The 23299-nt window shown below is 42.2% G+C and overlaps 1 protein-coding gene across 1 annotated transcript in view; it reads left to right on the plus strand.

Annotated features, from left to right (window-relative positions):
- LOC141945860 (dual specificity protein phosphatase 13B-like) overlaps positions 1-17211 on the plus strand; it is a 24239-nt gene extending 7028 nt beyond the window's left edge. Inside the window, exons 2-4 of the mRNA XM_074874589.1 lie at positions 7919-8110; positions 8808-9028; positions 16785-17211. Coding sequence (XP_074730690.1) covers positions 7920-8110; positions 8808-9028; positions 16785-16999 — 627 coding nt within the window. The 5' untranslated portion in view covers position 7919 and the 3' untranslated portion in view covers positions 17000-17211. The remainder of the gene's footprint in view (positions 1-7918; positions 8111-8807; positions 9029-16784) is intronic.
- The last annotated feature ends 6088 nt before the right edge of the window (positions 17212-23299 follow it).

The raw sequence follows: 23299 nt of genomic DNA on the forward strand, positions 1-23299 counted from the left end.
ATACAAGCCTCCAGTCCACTGGATCTGCTTCAGAGAAATAGACTCAGCATATTTCAGGAGATTGTGAATAAACCCAGGCTTGTACCTCTCCACAGGGTTATGCTCTACTAACATCATCCAGTAATGAGAGCACCACACGCTCTCTGCAACTGCAGGCTGCAAATATTGGTAAAGCATTACTAAAAGTCATGTAAAAGCAACTAGGATTTGTGGTGTTCAGGGAAGATGAAGGCTTTGGAGTGGTTGTACCAAAACACCAGTGTCAGCCAGACAACCCAGCTGGTTACTAACAGCTCTAAGAGGAAATCAAAGTGGTACACGTTACTCCTGATTTATAGCAATCTGCATCAACTTGCCCACCTGTCTTTCAGAATGTCCTTTGAGTTTTTCAGTAGTCTTCTAAGGGTGCTTCCACAAGAAAAATAACAGAGTTTATCCGTATAGAGCATACTTACTAGCTTTCACCTCGGACAAGTCGTTGCTGGAGGCAATAGAGACACAGCAATGTAACCCTTGTGCACAGAAGAGCCAGCCTTAACATGGAAGAACTGAATTTTAGGCAAGCTTGTCTTCAATTGGGAGCATAGGGATAGCAAGAGTGTCTCATGAATGTAGCATGTCCAAGAGCTGTTTAGTGCTACAATACTGTAGATTGGAATTCTTGTTTTCTCAAGAGGGGGTGAAAAATATCAGTACTTCATGGAGGAAGGAGTTATAGACTGTCAGAACTGGTCATCAGTCAAGTCTGATGGCTGAAGTCCATTGCAGAAGACGACACTAGCAATGATGTTTGATCTAGGAGTGGCAGCCTGACATGGAGCTAGAGAGACTCTCAAATATGGGCATGCTGTTGCAGTGACAAGTAGCATGGAGACATATAAGATGCATTTTGGACCAGTTACTGTCTTTGGGTCATATGCAGTGTGTCTGATTCTCTACCAGATCAGGTTGGGTTAATGGGTATAAGGATGCACTTAGCAGCTGAGAGCACAGGAGTACCAAGGGGTTCCGGAGGGCCCAATTTTGTAGCTGAACTTCTGTGCTTACAGCCAAAAGCCCTGTGTCTTTGCTTGGACTAGGGCTGGAGGGGAACTGACTTCCCTTTGCTTGCTTGCCAAGAGCCAAGTTCAGGTCCTTAGAGCTCTACAGTGCTCTCGCTCCAGCTGATGACTTCATGAACACCTAGTGTCGGGAGGAACACAGCTCCCTGCACAGCTTTAAATGTTTGTGTTTCCCTGCATATGCCGATGACATCATTGCCACCTGAGGGCCTGAACTCTGGTCTTGGCAGGTAAAAGCCTTTCGGGTCACCTTACATTGGGATTCTTGCTCTCGATGCATATTTATGTAATGATTGCTAGATGGCTGTAATTAAATGACTGTAAAGCACCACCTAAAATGCACTAGTAATAAATTCTTAATAGCTGATGCTATAACAAGCAGTTACAAAAAAATATATTGTAACATGCAGATTGTTAACAGTGTCTGGGCCTGTTTAATGCACAGCTTTAAATAGTTACAATGCACACTATTAAAATGGCATGTAAAATTTGTAACTAGTAAATAAAAGGTCCAATTCAGCAACAGAATATACCCAAGCTTCAGTGGTGAAGAAGCCACAGAAAAGCTTGAAGTGGATGAGCTGTCTCCTCCTATCTCTGCAGTCCTTTCAGTGGTGCTATCTAGCAGCCATGGTTTCTGTAAAGCGTACTCCATGTGCTCACCCCTGCCTGGTGCAGACTCTATCCCTTCCTCTGTCCTGACTCAGAAATGTGGTTAGGATCCGATTTATATTACAAAAACGCAACTGTGTCCACAAAACCCTTGGTTTTGCATTCCTTGAGAAAGGGGTGGGTCAGGGAAAATCCATTTAGCTGCCCATATTTTTCACTTTTATCCAGTCAAAGCTGCAGTGTGGGCAATATCTCTACAGAGATGATTTCCTGTGGCTAAGGAATAAAATAAATATACATGCAAAACAGAAAAATCAGCAAAATCAGCAGGTTGGCCAGGTTTTGCACATTTGGTACAACATTGCTGCACATGAAACATTGCTCCTTCTGTCTAGCCACTGTCAGGAACCACACACATGGTTGGTAAATACAAGTGTACTAACCAGCTGATGACAAGGGAATATTTTATACTACAGTTACAGACAAAAATGAGGCCACCCTGCCTTAGGGCCTGCATACTGATGTACATCCTGAAACAGTCAAGACCATCAGGTCTGAGCCCTGCTGGCTGGGTCTCAGACTTGCTATGAAAAAATTAGACATTTTTGAGGCTTCTGAGGCCTGGCAACCCATAACATCAGTGGAAGCTGTGGTAAATTCAACATATTTGAGAACCAGGATGGGTTGATTAATTTCTTCCTTACATTTGAGTAATGCTTTGCATCAGAAATGTTGCTGCTGTTTTCCCTAGATGTCACATGGAGGAAAATTCTACTTGGACAGAGGAGAGGTGTACAGTTAGGACAGAAAATTGGGTACCAATGCAATACTGAGGGGGAAGAAAAACAAACAGATGTTTTCCTCTTCTTTGTACTCCTCAAAGCCGTCCAATATAGAGATTAATTTAGTTAGTCTGCTCCTCAACATAGGCTCTGCATGGTCCACCTAAATGGATTTTGCCAAGTCACACCAAGTGGGTGCCTTTCCCTAAACATATAGCTGGGTTAAAGTTGTGGGTTTGGAAGCGTCTACTAAATTTGGAAGTGCTATTCAGATTACATCCTCCAGCTGCTGGAGAGATTTTCTTACAAACAGTTGGCTACTCAAATACCTTGTGCCTCCCTGGAAACTGCCTCTATTTCAGCTTTCAAGTCCAGCCAGCCTTACCTCAGTCATCGCTGTATTTGATTCATACCGTCTATATCTCATAGCACTCCTAGCAATTGATAAATTATGGTTCCAGTGAGACTATCGGGTTAAACACCAAGGAAGAAAGAATGATGACAGTAACACTTGTCATTTGTGTGGAGATGTAGCAACACAAAACCCTCTCTCAGACATATGTTATATTGGAGGAATCTTTTCAAGGGGTAGGTTTTCTGAGAAATGTTTATGAGTTTTGAATACACGATAGGCATGAACTTGACATGACCTACTTTGGCCAAGCCCTGGGCTTCAGCCTGGTCTTTTACCACCACAAATCAGTCTATTTGAAGTGCAGTCAGACTGATATCTTCACTGAGATGTCAAGGTTACAGCGCATACCAGCTTGAGAAAAAACCAGCATGTAGAGCACTTTGTTATCAGGATTTAAAAATTCAGAAATATTTTTACTAAAGCCAGAGTAAAATGGCTATGTTCTACCCATACACAAAAGCCAATACCATGTCTGGGATGATTAATTATTCAATACATCATTGAAATGAGAACACTAACATCCTTATACTATACTCAAATCCCTCCTTTACCTTGGCATTGGAAAATGCGAGGAAAAACAGAGGATATAAAGGCTTTCTACTAAATATCCTAGACACAAGAATTGTTTTTTCCTGACTTTCCAGAGCATCATGCTGCAGAGTTTTGTGTCACCCCATCTCATCCTGAACACCATCCTCTCAGCTTAACCTCGTGCTAATGTAATGCCAAACTGTCAAATTACACTGACTTTTGAGTTTGTTCTTTCTTAATTAAATACTATAGTGTTGGAGAAATCAGATAAAAGGTGGCACATATTTCCAAGGTCCGAGATACCTGTCCAGGGATACCTGTCTCTAAAGGCCCTCTCCTCAGCATGGCACTGAACAGCACTAATTGTGTTACAGATAAAGCTGTAGTCATTGAATTAACTGACAAACAACCACAGCATCCATAGTATATGCAGTCCACAGGGGCATTCACTGCTGGGAAGAGAGGAAGCCTAAACAGTCAGGGAGGAGATACTCTCTGGGACTTTTCACAGAACCACTTTCCTTTCATCCTGGGATAGTCCATATATAAGGAACAATTGATGTGGCTGCTCTTGTAGCCCAACTGCAGCAAAGCCACTAATGGGTTTCTAGAAAGGCAGTTACAGCTGCAGGCATAGCATGGCGACACATATGGCCTGTGTCATACTCTAGGTCACTCTAGATATCAGAATGACCTTCTGCTCTGTGATAGGCCTCTTTGATTGCAATTCTCCTGCTAGTCATAATTAAGGAAATTCTATTACACAGTTCAGATACAATTACAGTTGTAGTACAAACCAATTCAAATTAATCTAAATATAACGGTAAAATTTCTCCTACGTGATTGAATAATTACTGGAATACAACTCCAGTAGGGCAAAGATCAGGAATGTTTCATATGAATATCATTCAGAAACTGGCATTTTAGAATTGTATTGCTCATTCATACAACACACATCACAGAAACAGATCCACTAAAAAAAGCAAATATAGCTGAATTGAGCTGAGAATCATTAAAAGCATATTTTTAAAATGAAGAACCACCACATTATTACATATAATCATTTTCCTTTCACACTAATTTGTTTTAATCTATTCATGCTCCTTATAAAACATTACACAATTTTAATCATAGCATTGTTTTCTTTAAATATGTGCATTTCAGTAAATGACACTTGCATGTATAAATTTAGTGAGTTAAAATGTTAAGACTGACACTAGAACTGAGCAGTCATTTATTCAGAAAAAAATTGCCTTGTTTTCCTGTCTGTAAATTTTCTATGGAAAGCTATTTTTTTTTTCAGCGTATTCATTACTCAACATATTAGTTGAATAGTCCTACAGAGACTTCTCTGCTTTTGAATCATTCACAGCCTGTTAGTTCCAATTGTTTCACATTTGATATTTGAACCCCGGTCCTTCCTTTTTATTGGACATAGAGTTTACATGAACCGATGCTGTTCTTCAGTTGAAAAAATGCGATCAGAATGCAGATGGAATAAGTTTTGTACACAGCATCAGCAGTTCTTGTCTGTGTTTCAACAGGAGTAAATTCCTTAGCTATAATACAAGATCAATATGAGCAAAAGCTTAAAGCCATCTTAAGATAATTCTGAAGAAACACACCCATCTTTTAAAGACCATTATTCCACAACTTTTGGTATCCACATAGCACACACTACCTTCTTTTGCCAAGCCTACGCAGTTATGTTCCCTTCTAGAAAGACAACTTTAAAAAAAAAAAAAAAAAATCTCTGAAGGAGCACTTTTCCTAAGGTGTGCTATACTTCAGAGTTATTCACCCAGCTGTTACAGGGATGGAGTTATGGACCTGGAAAGCACAGCTCCCAGAAGGGCTGCTGAGTGAGCTGTCACCTGTCCCTCTCCATCTTAATGGCAGCCTGAACACCTCAACGTCACCAGAACTTTTGGGCACCGCCCTGTAATTCTCCACTCCTGTGAGGCTTAGGAAAGCAAAGCTGACAGCAGCCTTCAGTCCTCTGAGGCTAGATAATACGAAAATCAAAGTATTTATACAGGGGAGAGGGTGAGAGGAAGGGATTACAGGCAGTACTAAATAAGAAAAAAACCCAAACCAGTTGAAAACAACTTTATAGGGAGTGAGAAGTGCCCTAGAGTGGTCATTAGCGATGCTGCAAAGAATGAGATACATCCAAAAAGGGGAACATTTGCTCCAGATATTATGAGGTGGGAAAGATTGGAGGAGGCTGTTATTCTTGGAAGTATTTAATGAACTGGCAGATGGCCCTGTGGTCAGGACACAGGAAATGCAAGTCCCATTTCTGCTGCAAGACCTCCTGTGTGGGATCAGAGAAGTCACACTGGTGTCTGAGATCACCAGCGGGAGCTGGGCAGACCTGGTGCAGTGGGCACTGGGATGGCCAGTGTCAAAGCAGCTCTCAAAATCGACGGGAGATGTCTGTTCCAGTGTGGGAATTCCTCCATGCCTCCTCTTGCATAAAACCATCCAAAATGGGCAAGAACATCTGCTTTTGTTTTCACAGTAAAAGCTGACACTGGAGGAGATATGCACATTTGGGAGGGGAACACATTCCACAGTGGAGCTCTTTGTAATACAAACAATACAAGACCATCCTGGGAACATCATTATGTGGTGAAAACTTACTGTATTCAAGAGGACAAGGCTGCCTATGAAGGTGGCAGAAGAAGGTGCACTGAAATAAGAGGGACCCTCTTGGCAGCTCGGTGGCAAGGCAAATCACCCAAAGTGCATGGTGGAAGCGTGGCTTCTAGTCAATGTTCAGTGGCCTAACACTGACAGAACAGTCACTGCTGCCCTCCTTCGTTTCTGGGGACATTTCAGGGACTTAGTTACTCCATTTCTCCTTCAGCAAAACAATGGATTAATATAAAGTTGCAACAAGCTCCCAAGACAGGCTAGTCTTTATACTCTCTCTGTGCATGCAGAAGTACCTTGATGGGAAACTAGGAAAACCTTTCACCACAGTTAGTGTTTGGAAACAAATTGTCAGTGGTGCTTGAACATGCATACAACCTATTTGTAAATGATAGAGATGTTCAGCAGAAAGATGAAAGATTTCAGGTTTACTGTCCTGGACCGTTCTACCCCAAACTATCCCTCTAATCATTTATGCAAAAGGCATTCAGTAGGCAGCGCCAGAGCAAGACTTTGACTCATTGACTACTTCACCCATGTCCTAGACAGATGCTTCTGTTCTAAAACTGCACGAGTTTACAGACTTCCCAATATCTCTGTAATGCAGATGCTTGACTAATTTTTAGAATATAGAAAAAAAATATATTTTTAATGTTTTCTTAAAACAGAACTCTAGTAAAAATAGAATTTCTATTCCCCTTTTAAAAAAATCCTCCCAGGAGTTCAAATCTATAGCTAACACAAGGAACCACTATTTCAAAAGAAATGTACCACATGGGAACAGAGTAATTCCAGAGATAAACTGATGTCTAAAAAAAGTGTTTCTCCTTGTAATTGAAGTATTTACTTCAAGATTAGAAATGGGATAGTTCTTGGAGGGACAGAGAGGAAAGGAATGCAAATGAAACAACCTAATAAAAAAAAATGTATTAATGCTCATATGAATGGCAGCTGGAATCACTATAACTTACTCTTGTGGATTTTTTCTACCATGAACATTTGTCATGAGGACAACACGTATGTCTGGTAACTACCATTGGAAAGAACCAAAATACTCCTTACAGAGTTTCCCCTGCTGAAGCTAACAATTAAGAGCTAACCAGTGAATAAGATTTTGCATGACCAATTCTATTCAATTCAGCTCAGTTTGTTGAGCAAATTATAAAAGGAAAATCAGATAAAGTATATATAAGGAAGTCCTAGTTACATGGTTAAAGGAAAAGCTCAGCATACCAAATTAGTAACTTGTTTCCACACCCACTGAGTAGCTACACTTACACAATACATTTTCTGTAGCATTACCTCTTTCTATTCGAAAGCAGAACTCATGTACTGGCATATCAAGGACTGGGCTGTTTCACTGCGGTAATAGCGTCTAGAATTTCAGATAGTAGTATGAACGTCCCCGCTTCCCATGAAAAAAAATCTTTAAAAATATAATTATGAAGTTTTAATCAAGTATTGGAAAGAAGGGTTGAGTAGTCAGATCAGAATAAGCCTACTGAGGCTCTGAGCATAGCAGTTAGCAAAAGCTTTTGCTTCCAATTTGCCACAATAATATAAAACTTTATTTTAGAAGCACAGGCTTTGAAATCATTGTCTGAACCACAACTTGGAACTATGTGAACCACTGATTGTCTTTGTTTAGGACTGTCATCATTTAGATTGCAACAGTATTCCCAAGTCCAGTCATGGCCTCTGCTGTGATAAGCACATAGACACACACGAGAGAGTATCCAAAAGCTTATTACTGTAACTGTTGTCAAGCTTTGCGAGGGGGTAAGGGGAGGTGAGAGGAAGAGAGGGTGACCTAAGAAATGTCTCTGCCTGGTGGTGAATGTCTGCACTCCACCTTTCAGGATGGCCTGGGACTCCCTGTGCAGCAGGGACTTACTGCGCCCCAAGATAAGAAGTGCCTCAAGTCGGACGCCTGGCAGCCAGAGCAATACCAGAACACCATCCCTGGAGGAGCTGCGGCGCCTGCTCTGGACACGCGCACACCCCACGGGGCACGTGGATGAAGTCTGGCCAAACCTTTATGTGGGAGACCTGTAAGAGAGAGGGAAGGGTTGGAAGTATTGATGCAACTCTTAGCCCCCACCCTATTTCCTCTGAAATCTTCCACTCTTTGTTTAAAGAAAGAGAGCTAGGCACTGATTTGGGGACCCCTCACAGCATGTCTAAGTGTGGAGCAAGGCTGAACTGTGCGCGGGATGCTGTAAGCATAGAGAAAAGGCATCCTAGGTATCCAAAAAGAATATTCCCCCTCCTGATTTCTCCTCCTGCATTAGTACAGGAGTCCCACGCTGCAAGAGCCTGGTGAGGCCATGGCATCGGTACTGCAAGCAGTCACGCCAGAGCTAGGTAAAACAGGATCAGCCTTGTTTTCGCCTCACATTGCCAGGTGACATCAGTCCCCTGAACTCATGAATGCTCAGCAGAGGTGACTTGATGAGAAAGCAAAACACCAGAAAACTCTTGGCTTGTACAGAAATATCACCACCACCACCTTTTTATTTTTTGTGAGTTGAGAAGAAAAACCTAAACTGATGTTTGGGAGAAAAATGCAGGAAATGTAAAAGTCAGTTTCTTAACAAGCCACTTTTGGTCTATGCTTTGGACCTGATCAACCTGTCAGAAAATAGCCACTACAATTTCATGTGGTTTTAACAAACTGCACCATCAGCAGCATGTTCTACCCTGCATTGTAATGCAGCAGGTGAATATAACCCACTGTCCTCCTTCTAGGTACATTGCTCGTGACAAAGCACAGCTGAGCCGAATGGGCATCTCCCATGTTGTGAATGCCGCTGCTGGGCGATTTCACATTGACACCGGACCCAAGTTCTACAAAGACCTGCCTGCGGATTACTATGGAGTAGAAGCAGAGGACAACCCAAACTTTGATCTCAGCATTTACTTCTACCCAGTTGCTCGATACATAAGAGCAGCACTGAATTCCCCAAGAGGTAACTACACCATCTGTGCATGTTGCATATCTTCTGCATAGGAGCCAAGTCCAGCAAGTTATCAAATAATATCTGGCATAAACCAACCACCGGCAGATGTGGGTAAAAATGGAGATACCCAAACCAAGTAGCATCACACCTGCCTCCTGAACTCCCACAGTGAGTGGGGGTTCCCCTCTTCCCCTGAAACAGGGAAGGATGGACTGGACAGGCTTTCCAAGGGGTTTTCCCTATGCTTAGTGCTATTCATTAGCAAAAGACAAAATAGCAAGTATCCTTTATTACCTATAGTGACACACTGTCCTGGGAGGAGGCACATACACTTGATCTTTCCAAATGAGTGATGGGGTTTAAAATAAAAGCTGGGATGGCAAGCATCATATTTGAGTAACAAGAATCAACTATAGTGCTACAATCTGTGCAAGTCCTACAAATGCAGGGTAGGGAGGAACTTGCTGGGAAACAATTCTGTAGAAGAGAACCTAAGCAACACCACCAGCAGGAGATAATGTCATGCTGTTGCTAGGAGTATAACCTTGAAATAGGAAGATAACCCACAAAATCCTTGGACTCGCTCAACACAGGCCAGGTACAATGCCAGAGGCCTGGGGCTAGTGGGGGATCATTACTATTAAGGCCAAACCCTTACAAAAGCAAGTCTCCACTGTGCCACAAAACTGCACAGGTACCCGCTCACAAGTGATTTTTTTAAGAGAACAGTTATGCACTCAGCAAACTGTTTTGCCCACATCATAGTGAGCTTTATTATCAATGAGGGTCCTAAAATACTAACTACCCAGCTTAATTGTATGCAGCTAGTAGATATGATCCACAACACCATACAAGCTAGGAAAGGGAGACACAATAACTGAAAATAGTGTACCTTCATGCTAGATACCTCAGTGTTTACTGCTGTTTGGAGGGCTTGATCCATCCTGTTAAAAAGTATTTGCCTTTCTGCAACTGAGGGTTACATTTGGATTTCAAAACCAATTTGGGGAATTTGGATCTGCACCCATTTCCATTACAGCATAGGTGATTTGCAATTCAAGTCATTATTGGTGGTGCTCCAGAGAAAGGTAAGATCCAAAATCTTTTCATGCATGTGTAAAAAAAAATAGTTCCAAATCAATTGACAAAAGACAGAAAACAACAGAGGAATCGTGGTGGCTGCAAAAGCAAACAAAACCAGTGCTTTGCAAGATGCATGCCCAAATACTGAAAATTATGAATGCAGAACAAGTTAGGGCTCAAGGCAAACACAATGAATTCATCGTGTCCAGAGCACATATTTATCCCTCCTCCCATGCTTTTAGATAGTGCTTTACTGAACTCCATATGGAAGCAGGGTTCTGGGAATGAAGACAAGGTGAAATTCAATCATATACAGTCCAGCTGTTGCTGACATTCATCATTTTAAGGAAAGCGCAACAGTTTAGAAAATATATAAACAAGATGTTCTGGAATCATAATTTTCGGAGGTACAAAAATTTAGCAGCTAAATACTCATGACCTATGCAGGAATGAGACAGGGAGGGAATTGTTACTCACATCATTTAGAAGAAGAGAAAAAATTGCATTTATTATAAGAATTGATGCTGAACAAAAAATTATACCAGGTGACAAGAGGCCTGTTCATATTAAATTCAGGATGTAACGAGGCACTTCTGTTTGAGAAGTCATTTAAGACTGCTGCTTAACTATTACAAGCAAATTCAACATCTTTTTTTTAATGGAATTAAATTATCTTTTTCACCTGGGAGGATAAGTCAAAGTTAAGACTATATGAGGCACAAACATATTTAAAACTATGAATCAAATACTCATTAGAATTAAGTAAGAACTGTTACTTCCATCATGCTTGAGGAAAAATTTTGATGCTTTACACCAGAAATCCAGAAAACAGCATGGACAGATTTATTCCAGATTTCTACCTTAGCTGAACAGAATATCTCTTTGGTGATGCAAGGAATTTATTTTTAAGGCAATTTCTTCAAAGCTGAATGTGAGCATGAGCAAAAGGAAACAGAGGAGTGTGCACTCACGTGCTCCTAACTGGGAGCTATTCCTGTCACAGTGGTCAATGGCTGCATCACACCCTGAATGACTTCATCATCTTTGTCGTACAGATTAAGAAATACATGCACTACTACTGCAGTCATGCCATATAAGCATTATTTTATGAACTCTGCTTCCTTGGCTGCCTTTCCTTCAGCACAGCCTTCCTGTTCCTTTGCCCACGTAACAGAGCTGTTTGGGAAGGCTCATCCAAGAGCAAGCAGATGCACAATCTGCCCCCTTCTCTGCAAGGAAAAACATGGTGTCAGGGGAGTACTGGCCTTCTCCCTCATGCTCAAGGGGCAACACCTTGAATATCAATCTTGCCCCTCTGCATGGCTATCTGTACGATTTGCATTTTTCTGGGGTGCAGCTAAACCTAAGTGTAAGTCATCAGGGTTTGGTAAAGTCTAGCAGAAAAGAGAGGGAAAGAGAACTTGAGAGCACAGATGAAAGCATGCCATGAAAACTATTAAACTAACACCGTGCAGTGAAAAAGATTCCCAAGTAGAGAGCTTCTCGTCTCAATGATCTCTGAACATGTTTAAAAAAGGCAGGTTAAAATCAGCCATTAACTTGCTGAAATGGCAAACCCTCTCAAAGGCATTTCCCTTCTTCCACTTCAATGGAGTAAATGAAAAGCTAGGCACCCTTTCCTGCTGCTTTCTTGTTGGTGGTAGTTATGAAAGAAGCTTAACTTAGGAGAAAAGGGTCCTCTCTCTTGACTCTGCCATAGGTGCATTACATACATCAGTCTGTCCTCCCACTCTCCAGCAGATGACAGCCCTTACCTGTTCCAGGAGGTGTGGGAAGAAGGGACACACTGCCATTTAAAGCTCTCCGTAGGCTTCTTGCTATTTTCAGCTGTGACAAAATAGGCACTTGATTAATCAAGAAATAGACAATTGATTCTGCACCTGGCTACAGGACAGTGGTTAAAAGGTAACAGGAGATGAGGAAACCACGGTGGAGTGGGAAGAGTTCTTGGGGGTCCCTAGCCCAGCTGAGCTCTCTTTTTGCTGAGCAGTATATTTCTGCTGGATTCAATGGAGTGAGGGCAGCTGGGGTATTCACTCTGGGTGATGGATCTGGAGCCTGGTCTTAAGCCAAACTGAATCCATCCTGCAAGAAAGCAAGGGCTAGTTCAGGACATTTAGTTCAGTTAATGATGAGTAGCAAAAGGACAATAAGATATTATGTGTTTTAATGACTGATTTGTTCAACAACATTGAATTTCCCAACTTGAATTTGGCCAACAAAGTTGAATGTGCAAACTTTATCCCTAGTGCAAACCCTTTGATGTCAGTAGAGTTACAGCAGGCATGAGCTGGATATAATATCCATAATCCGTTGTTAAAAACCAAGTGTTATTGTTCTGCACAAATCCCAGCCAGATGACAGTTATTGTCTGCCTCTGCAAAAAGTATCTTGAGATGTGCAGTGCAACATTTCAAATAAGGATTGCAAGATTTAATAACGCCAGAAGCTAAGTGCCCCCACTTCTCCTCAGTTAATCCCATTATTCCTAAGGGATCCTGTTACATGCTCAGAGAGAAGGTTGCAACATGGCCCTCTAATGTGAGATCAGTCCAACTTCTTTTTGCACTGTATGTCAAAACAAATGGGAGCAGGGAAGGCAGAGTTGGAGGATGTCAGCTTGTGGCATGGATTCTGTGGTAATAACCTCCTTGCCCACCCCATGACAGGGGCATGCACCACGAGTGCCTCTGAGTGCTGCTTTTCTAGGCTGTGATCCAGCAGCCACTCGGGAATCCAAGCCTCAGTGCTGGATGGTGCATCTCGGCTGCATCCCGTGAGAGGGTGACGCAACGCACTGTTATCAAGCCCACTGCAGTCAGCCCACATGGTGCAGACATGCTTTGGGTGCTAGTCAAATGCAGTATATCATGGTGGGTGCAGAGTGTCACTTAACCCATTTACAGCTACTGCTAAAAGACAAGGGTCTGAGCCTGTAAACAGAACCAAATAGCAACACAGCTTTTGTTTCCTGACTCAAGTTTAACATTCAATTTGTTTGCTACAAATAATCACATAGTAAATTCAAATCTGCTTTCATTAGAGCAATTTTACGTTAATTAAATCATTTCACAGGACTGATTTATCTGCAACAAACAGTCATTTTACTGTCAGTGTACCAGCATTTATCATAACCTCTGTGCATGCTGAAACAAAGGCTAACAATGCGGAATAGATATTGCACATGTAAAAGATAATATACCTGCATCCTCACGGGAACAAGTGTATTAGAGAGCCATGAAGATTAAGTCCAAGGTCAATAGTTGGGGCTTGTCCAGGTTTTTGCTGAGACACTTTCTAAAGCTAATGTTGATCTAGGAGGACTCTTTTGAAGTGCAGATAAGCCAGAGAAGCAGGGAAGAAAATTCAGTGTGTTCTTACTCACCACCTCCTCCTCTCAGACACAGAGTTAGATTTAAAATGGTAGAACACCAGCCTGTACAAGTAAGAACCTGGAATTTTTTCTTCTTTCTGTGCCCCCAACAAAAACACATTAGGCAATATTTAATGGCAGCATCCATACCTGCGCTCAGCTCAGTCTTCAGTTCTGGACTACAGGTGGGGCTGAGCATTTTCCAAGAAGGCTCCATCTGGGTGGAAAAAAAAAATGGACCCAAGTACAGTTTTACAGAAATTCAGTTCAGAACAGCAAGTCTGTCCCCCATCCAATTTCTGGCCAACTTTAGATTGAACTTCAAAACACTCAGTGATTTAAAAATCAAATCCAACATCAAAGCCATCTCTTCTTGGTTGTTTTTTGTTTGTTCCCCCCCGCCCAGTGCAGTTCAAACCGTAAATATAATTTCTTTTTCTTTTAGTTGTAGAGTGCTGGTAGCTTAGAAGTTTTATAGACAAAAAAAATAAAAATTAAAGTGGTTCTGGTTCCAAGCAAGTATTTCAGAACATGTTGTTCCTTGGCTTCTGTTATCTGAGGTGTGCATTAGGGCAAGTGTCTGAATTTCCCCAGTCCCTGCCCCTACATTACAGTTAGGCCTACTGAAGCATGGATTTTCCAAAGACCTTTTGGACTTAGCCCTATTCACAGTATTTCTCAAAGAGATATTGCACTCCTGACTCCTTTACATTCCTCTGAAAATCTCAGACCTGGGTTATGTGTGTCTGAAGTGCCTCCTCTGAGAAGATAACACAGAATACATATCTCACAAGGTTGGTGTGAAGGGTAACAATAGTGCAGCACATTGAAGAAAAGTCTAGTGAAAATTCAAATTAGTATTGTCTTTTAGCAGGGGTTTAAAGCATTTCTCCATATTCCCATAGAAAGCAGGACTTCACTTCCAAGAATCCCCATGGAGTTAATGGAATTGACGGGTAGATGTAATTTAACTTGAATAATAGCACCAGTATCTCAGGCTGTATCTGAATGGAAAAACACGAATAGAAATCACTTGATCTTCTAATTCTGCAAAACTGACATTACATTGGAAAAAACCTCTTCCTTCCCTCAAAGGTTTTGATGTCCAGTCCAAGTCTGCTGTCACCAGAGCTTTTTTCGTTGCTTCCTTGGAGACTATATTTGTCCCTTTATTTCTACTGAAGACACGTCTATCTTTAGGGCTGAGATCAGATTTCTCATGCCAGGATAATGAAAGGTGGCTGTGTCACATACATTGTGGAATTCAACACTTCTCTCAACCTGCTGGCCAGAGCAGGTTTTTACAACACATGCTCGTGCTCTCTGAGCATGTGGCTATGTCATTAGTCAGAACTGGAACTGTTGCTAAATAAATACTCTGTCACAAGCAAAATGCATTTAAGATTAAAAGCTGTACACAAAGTACCCAGAATTAGCACCCAGGGAGATGGGGGCAATCAGTCTGAGGTTTTTGGCTGGATCTGGGCTCATCATCCAACAAGGATATTTTTGTCTCGCTCCCTGGTAATAGAGAAATTAAGATGCTGTAAGCACAAACAAAACAAGGAACTAGCCCTGAAAAGTTGTCCATTCTTTCTACCCCTCTTTATATTTCACAGAGAAATACCATCTGAGATACTTTATTCTATCTCCAAAGGAAGAAAATCAACATGATATTGTGTTTACTTATTTTCATCTTTTTCTGGATATAAATTGTATTGTTGTTAGATTGCATTTGGTACAGCTATGCAATTAATAAATAAGAGACTGCAAATGTGAGTCTAAAAAAAATAAAATTTAAAAAAATGCAGAAAATTTAGTTTCAAACTTCTGAAGATTTCCAGAGAAGAAATGTTCTGAAATTTTCATGCTAAAAAAGACAACATTTTTTTCAGCTGCATTAATGGGAGACACAGCTGTCCATTAGGTGGTCGGAAGCTCAAATCTGATTATAATCACTGGTTACTTTAATAATGCCCAATTGTTGAGCCATGGTCTTTGTGAAAAGACTAGGTCTGACTGCAGCAAAGGACAAAAGAGTTTGGAAATTTTCAGGCAGATCTATAATTGAGTAGAACAACAGAACATTTTTTTTCCAATTAAAAATTTCTCATTGAGTCATACAATTTCTGTGAAAGTTGAAGGATTTTACAATATTTACAAGATGCAGGTTTTCAGGTTCCAGAATGAGCTCTTTGTTCAGATCCGGAGGAAAAGGACTGCAAACCTGAACTTTTCCAAATGAAAGCAATCCCTTTGATAAAATTTCCTTTAATTTCACATAAGACCATTTAAAAAAAAATTTATCTCCTTCCAGCATGGGTCAAAGACACACATTAGAAACCTGGGAAGCAGTCATGATACAGAGTTACGTTTCTCAGGCTGCTCCCATTAGCGATTACGGCAGAAAAACCAAAAGCAGAGCAGAGAGAAGGAGTGAGCTATACTCCTGGATCCCTGGGAAGGTCTTCCCTGAGGCTCACTTACAGCAACATCAAAGGACTCACAATACTACTCTTAATGAACATGCACAGCTCACATTGAAATCTCCGGGGAAACTCAAAACATTTCATAAATTGTTTTTCTAGTACCTAATACAGAAGGTCATTAGGGGAGGATAGTGACTATAGATGTACAGAGCAGGCTATAGAAATTAAAAAAAAAATAAATCTAAGTAAGCTGATGCAAATGGCATATACAAACAGGAGCTGTTCTTAATGGTAACACCCATTTTCTCACACACTTCCAACAAAGTCTGGGCAGCCATCAGCACTCTCAGAAAGCATTACTGCCCTAAGCAAAGGAGAAAAAAAGAGCTTGTGGAAAACCAGGAGGGTTCCTGTAAATGCAGTGAGCACTCCCAAGCATTACACATTGGAAATCCCAAGTTTCCAGGCCCTCTGGTAGTAAGTAACCCACCAAGGCTGCTTCCTATAGCATGGCCTTCAAGTATGAAAACTTGAAGCTTTGCCAGTAAGTACATCAATTCTAAAACCACATGTGAGCAAGCAGGGATACCATGGATGGCAGGATGGGCAGGAGGGCTAAGGACATGCCATCAGGCTGACAGCTAAGCTCAAACAAGCAGTCATGGATCCTGGAATACAATTATGAATTTTCTGTCCCCAACCATTAAAAACCCCACTGTTCCCCAACCAGCATTGCACCAGGTCTGCTCTGCAGGGTTGAGCACACCTACATGCTCAACCCCAGTATCAGCACCACTTCCATCTCTGCTCCAGCACCATTCGGCCTCCTGGCATAACTGCATCTCTCTCCTTTTTCCAGGCAAAGTACTGGTTCACTGTGCAATGGGAATCAGTCGATCTGCAGCTCTTGTCCTCGCTTTCCTAATGATCTGTGAAGATATGTCCCTCGCTGACGCCATTCAGACTGTGCGCTCACACAGAGGGATCTGTCCTAACTCTGGCTTCCTCAAGCAGCTTTGGGAGTTGGACCTCCAGTTAGGAAGAGGGAAAGGCAGAGGAACAGAGGCCTGCTAGTGCCAAGGGAAAATGTCTTCTGGCACCGGACTGAGAGATGCTGCCCTCACTGAAGACAGTGCAAGGATGCTTTCAGGACTGCTCTGTAGCTGCACCAAGAAACTCCTTATGAAATGGCTGAGCATGAGCAAGCTGGTAGAAGTTCGGCATGTATTTTTTGGATAAGCCCACTAATTGGAAAGAAAGTGAAATAAAGAGGATTCAAACTGGCAGTTTTGCCCACCTGGCCCTGTTTATTTAACTACCTGTTGGGCAGGACATAGGGAGCAGTTGGGTTTTCATGCAGAAGTAAAAGGCAGCCCAGTCAACTTGAAAAAAGGCTTTTTACTTGCTTATAATTGCATTTATATGGCAAGAGGGAAAACAGCTAAACTAGTAAAAAGAAAAAGCAAGCATGAGGTTTTAAAGCAAATCTTTAACATTTCACATCCAGCTGGCATAGGGTGAGACTTCAGGTTTTGCAAGCTGACATGCTCCTTTAGTCTGACATGGTGACACTATTCAGGATCCAACTCAGACCTTGGACTCCCTCTATTACAAGCCGCAGAGGGTCTTGCTGGGACCTTCACAAGTCCTTTTAGCTTCAAATCTATGGCAAACACTCAGAGCTTAAAAAGACCATGAAATCCTCAGGAGCCAATACTGGAGGTCTTGGCCAGACGCTGTATCCTGGGGCAGGGCTATCGACAGCCTCACTGCTGCTCAGAGGGAAGGAAGGTGTCCCCTTGCCCATGTAAAGCAAGGGGCACACTTAGGGCACACTGCCCGCTGGTGCGCTGCAGGGCAGTGGCAGTGCCAGACAGAAACGTTCTCCTCTTGGCTTGCAACCCAACGCTCCAAGTCACATTCACCAAATTTCCCTGTTTTAACGGAAAGTCAGAACCTAGTGTCATCATGTCAGAGCAAAAATGAGCAATGCCTCTAACAAATCCAAAGCAGCAGCTCTGCATTTCGATTACTCTTTTACGCCCAATTGGCCACATTTAATCTTGTGAAGAACTTGAAGCAGATATTTGCTTCAGTGCAATTACAGCCACATACAGAACATTGGCAAATGCAAACAATATAGAATTTCCACTTGACGGCAGATTAATTTGGTGTGATGTTTTCCCTTGAGAGGTCTTAAAGGCTTGCAGTTCTGAAAGTACCCTGCAGTTCGTATTTATAGCACTATGGATGTTGAATAGAAAAAGAGAAGCATATACTCATTCTGAACTGAAGTTTCTTTTGCCTCCATACATTAAAAAAAATTAACTGAGTATAGCACACTTCCACTACATTTCTTATAATGCAATATGGAAGCATGACTTCCCTGCAGAACCTATAGAGAAATTCAGGAAGTGTTTCCACTTTTATAAACATAGTAAGTAAAACACAAGTAATGCTACATGCTAATTTCTTCTCAGGGAACAGAGAGATGGGTCTTCCCTCCAGAAAGGGTCCCATCCTTTGAGACTGGAGTAAGCAGCCAGAAGGGAGGTCATAGCTAATGATGGAAAAATAAGCCAAGTTATAGCTTTCACAGGCCTCTTACTGGCTGCCACAGCAAGGAGATTAGATTTCAGTGAGCATGGTGGCTGAACCACTCCTGGCACTGGGGACTCCTCCACCTCCGTCTGTCTGGGGATCCGTATTGCAGACCATGCTGAAGCTATTTTGTGAGTAGTCTTTTCAGTTGCCTTACTAACCACTCCCTTCAAGTCTCTGTAACTCAGCCTATGCCAAGACAAATGGCACTATATTAAAGCACAAGGGGCGTATGTAACACAACGGTCCAAAATCTCTGTGCATTGAGCCTGTCAGGACAGGTCATAATTCCCAGCAAGTTGCACATCTGGAAACATCTGTAGTTGCAGGGCAGAATTTAAAGTGAACAACTTCTCAGAGTGACTTAGCCTAAATTTACCCCAGCTGAGGCCTGTTGGACATTGCAGGACTATTCCAGCTGGCCAGGGACAGCCATAGATTCCCCTGCCATGCATGACTTGCAGCTGGGAGCAGTCTGGCTGGAGCTGCAGCCCACTGGGAAAGCCAGGGCACTGGGAAAGCCAGGGCACTGGGAAAGCCAGGGCTGCTGGCTGGATGTCACTGGTACAGGTGTATAGTGGAAGCTTCCTCTTCAACCTGGAAAAAAACCAACCAAACAATGAAGAACAAGAGGTCAAAAACACTGACCCAAAGACAATAAAGTAGCTACCCAACTCCAGGACAAAAAATTTCCCTTTCTAGAAGAGTCTGAGCTGGTTCCAGTGCTTTTCATTGCTGGGAAGTTCAGAGAGTGGGACGCAGGTCTCCCCACTTCCTTGCAGTTTCTTCACCTTCCAGCAGACAGTATTTGAGCCCACCATTACCTTCCCTCTCTGCAAGGGCTGCAGCACCATGGAGCTGGCCTGGCAGGGGCACAGGTGCAGGCTCAGTAGTTCATGACAATTAAGCAGTCTCTTAAAGTTACAGCTGGAATTAAGACAAGAAAAAAATATTGAGGGTGGTTTCAGGTATATCTTGTGCTACAATTTTGAGATCCAGAGTTGCTGACTCTTTGCAAACCACCAGCTTGGCCTGAGAAAGAAGGAATAGCTTCTTTCCACCACAGCCATCCTTGCTAACAGCAAGGCATTTGGTCCTGGTGTGCAGCTGTCAATTTTGCTGCTGCTGAGTGAGGTGGAAGAATCCCTACTCATGCCCTGCAGGTGTACTGCCTCTGCAGCACCAGCTGTAATCACACTTGTCCAATGCCCTACCTAAATATTACCTGCCAAAAGCAATGTCAGCTGAGACTGCAGGCAGGGTAGAAGTGATCAGAACAGCAGATTCAGACATATTAATGGACGGAGCAGTGTTGACGCTACCATTTTTTCTACGCCTACTTCTTACCCAGTGCAGAGCAAACGCTGAGGTTTATTTACGAACACCTATTCGTTCTGGGTGCTTATGAAGGAGCGACCTCCAGCACTGTGGTGGAGCTGGTGTACTTCCTACACAGTAAGCCTGCGAGGGAGGATGGGCATCTTAGCCCCTTTTCACAGACAAGGCACCTGGACTTTGCCTGAGCTGCAGCAGGATGTTTGGGGAAAAACACAACAGGATTGATCTCCAGCCTCCAGAATTGGCACGAAAGCATGAGAATAGTTTTCTCACATAAGATATCTTGCCTTCACCAGCTTTTCCTCCCAGACTTTCAGCAATGATAAATACAGAGAATATTGCTGCGGGCGTGTCTGCACTCCGTTATTTATCCTTTGGATTTGCACTTACGGTTTTATTTGTAAAAGGAAAGTGGGACTATAAATCTGCTCTGCAAGGAGCCAAGGGAAGAGAGGATAGACATTTTCAACAAGTTGCGAGGAAAGAGATGACGACAAGGACAGGTTTCCCATGGAAAGAAATGCCAGCCAGGGTATTGCCTGGGTACACATCAAGTGTACTGGCAACAACTCAGAGTGTCTGCCTTTTTCTTGCGGGTGCATTAATTAATTCCTCCTTGCACAAGTACATTTGGGGTTGCTGCAACAAGGATGGCTCTTCTACAGGACTTTTTTAATTCATAGCTTTTACCCTTTTTCTCTTGCAAAACAAAAAGAAAAAAAGAAAAGGTCTGAACTGGGACCAGAATAGACCACAAAGCTGAAAATCTAAGTGTTACCAAGACTAACTTGTCGGTGTTGAGTACCAAGCCACTGGACAAGCCTAAGCTGACCACATGCCAGGGTAACCGTTTTGTTCATGACCTTCAGCGTACACACAGCCTCTCTTTGCGTACAGTGCCTTAAGTAACACACAGCGCCTGTAGGCAAGGATGGAGGCAAGCAGTTTCACAGGCAGATGCCCTGGTTCTGTATTACACCAGCCTGTTCCACTTTAGCCAGTGGATCCCACTTCGTCTTTGAATTCAGCACTACCCAACAAGACCAGGTGACTTTCTTCTGCATAACCCTGATGTCTAGAACAGATCTGCCCAGCTTATGCCAGCCCCTCCAGAATTGCAAAGCACTGTCAAGTCCACTTGCCAGACGTTACCTCCTGTTATTTTTTGTTTTGTATTTTCCGAATAATAAGGCTGAGCTATGTGTTACTGTGGAGAGGGGCTTCAAAATAGCTTGTGCTTTGCAAATTTACTTCATAGTCTAAGGTTTAAAGAGTATATGCAGCTCCTGAAGCCAAGTCAAACAGGGATGTAGGGCCTGCAAGGCTTTCAACAGTTAAGTTTTCTTTAGGCTACAATTATTTTGCTTAGAAACTAGACCCTTGATCTGTTGCAGGAGGCTGCAGTTTAATAAAGTCAAACAATTTGCTCTTTGCAATGTACTATTTGTGGTACAAGTATCATTGAGTTACACTGCTCCCCCTCACCACTGCCTCCTGGAACTTCGTCTGTTTATATACAGAAAGCACTCTCAGGAAGCACTCCTAAAAATACCCAGAAATGTTAACTAAGGATCTGGCTCTGTCTCTCCTCCTCCTGCTTCTGCCTCCATAACATCCTTCCATCATCTTCCTGCTCAACAACCCTGGCTGTTCAAGCAACCTTATTCCTGTCTCACGCTCTAAAAAAATCATCCTTTTGCTTCCTCCTCTGCCAGTAGCCATCCTCCACCCTGTCACAGAGCAACTTCCACGATGTTGCCATGCCATGTCCCATTTAGTGTTTTCTCACTTGATCACTAAATTACAGTGAGGCCCACATCGTCTTTTTCAAATCCTTGAGTACACCTACATGGCTCTGTACTCTTTTCAAACAATAAAGTGTCAAGTCAGGGCAAAAATAGCACCAGAAAAAGAATAACATCTTTACTTTATAAAGGAGCATTTGAAGACTGCAAAACAAGACACAGTACTCTCCACAGACTAACTTTTGAAACCACTCTCAGGGAAGTTACCCTGGAGACAAAGCATCTCCCAGTGGAAATACCATTACAAATAAAAATATTTTCACAGTAGTACCAATAGAAAATCTGCACAGCAAAAATCCAGCCAGCTGACAAAAATATCAGTTATTAAACTTCAGGTAAAATTCGAAAGCAGATCGGGGATTCAGCTCACACAGATCTGTCTGTTGCCCAAGATGTGGGCAGAACCTCCCCTCACACAAAATGCCACTTCTCAAGGGGTAGGGTCTTCTGGCTGCTGCAGTCTGATCCTGCTTGTTGCCAATCATCTTCATGACCACAAAGATCTTCCAGCACATTCAGTAGGCACCCAGCACAGGCCAAGATTCAGAGCAGCACAAAGGATCTTTGATCCTTCAGTCTGTCCACATATCACCTATTGATTTGAATGTTTCTTTTCTGTAGGTGTTCAGCAGACAGACCCTAAAAATGAAAGCTCAACTGCTCTGCTGTTGTGGTAGATAAGGTCTACCCTTGTGGTTATTCTCAGTGTAAAACTCTTCTGACAGGCAGTTGCTGCTCTAAAACCCCTTTCTATGAAAATAAAGCATCATATTAATTTAATTCCTCCTAATTCACTAGTAACTATAATTCATCAATTCATCTAATATTAAATATCAACAATGCAATATTCAAAAAATTTTACAACCAAAATGATTCATCAAAGCCCTTAAGATTGCTTTTGGAAGACCAATAGTTCTTAGACAAAAATTCCCAAAACCCAAGAAGCACAGAACTATAAGAAGTGAGACACTGATAATTTTTGCACCAAAAACCTTTAGGTTGCTTACAATAAATAAATACATAAATCAGTTCTTTACAAAAACCCCACCCATCATTGGAAAATCATCAGCCAGCGAGGAGTGAGCAAGGAATTATTTGCTCAGCTCTGGTGACAATTGGCTGTTACTAGAGTTATTCTGACACATTGTTTTGGAGAACATCTGTTTCCACTCCAACTCCTTTAACTTTCAGATGTAAAAAACAAAAGCTCATTTTCATGCCATGTCTCCCATCTTCAGTTGGCAACAGTTGCGTGATTATGAAGTTATTGTTATGCTGGATGATCTGTTTGTCAGTTTATATTTTCCTATCATATCTATTTTTAGCTGCTCATTAGTATTACTTGGAGCCTCTCCTATAAATCTTAAACATTTATAGCACATCTCGACAATTCATCAAATGGAGCCAACCTCCAAGGAAAGGAAACCCAAACCACTTCCCCCTGCTCAGCTGAATGAGATTCAGATCCTTGTCTTTTAAACTTCAAACTCAACATTTTCCCATCTGCTCTTTATACACAACAGCCCTTTTGCTCTGCACCAATATTTTATTCTCCATTCATAACTTTTTACTTCCCTCCAGAGGTTTCCTGATACTTTTAGTCTGCTGGACTCATAGAAGACTTGGATTT

This window comes from Strix uralensis, chromosome 7 (assembly GCF_047716275.1).
Source record: "Strix uralensis isolate ZFMK-TIS-50842 chromosome 7, bStrUra1, whole genome shotgun sequence".
In the NCBI taxonomy this organism is placed as follows: Eukaryota; Metazoa; Chordata; class Aves; order Strigiformes; family Strigidae; genus Strix; species Strix uralensis.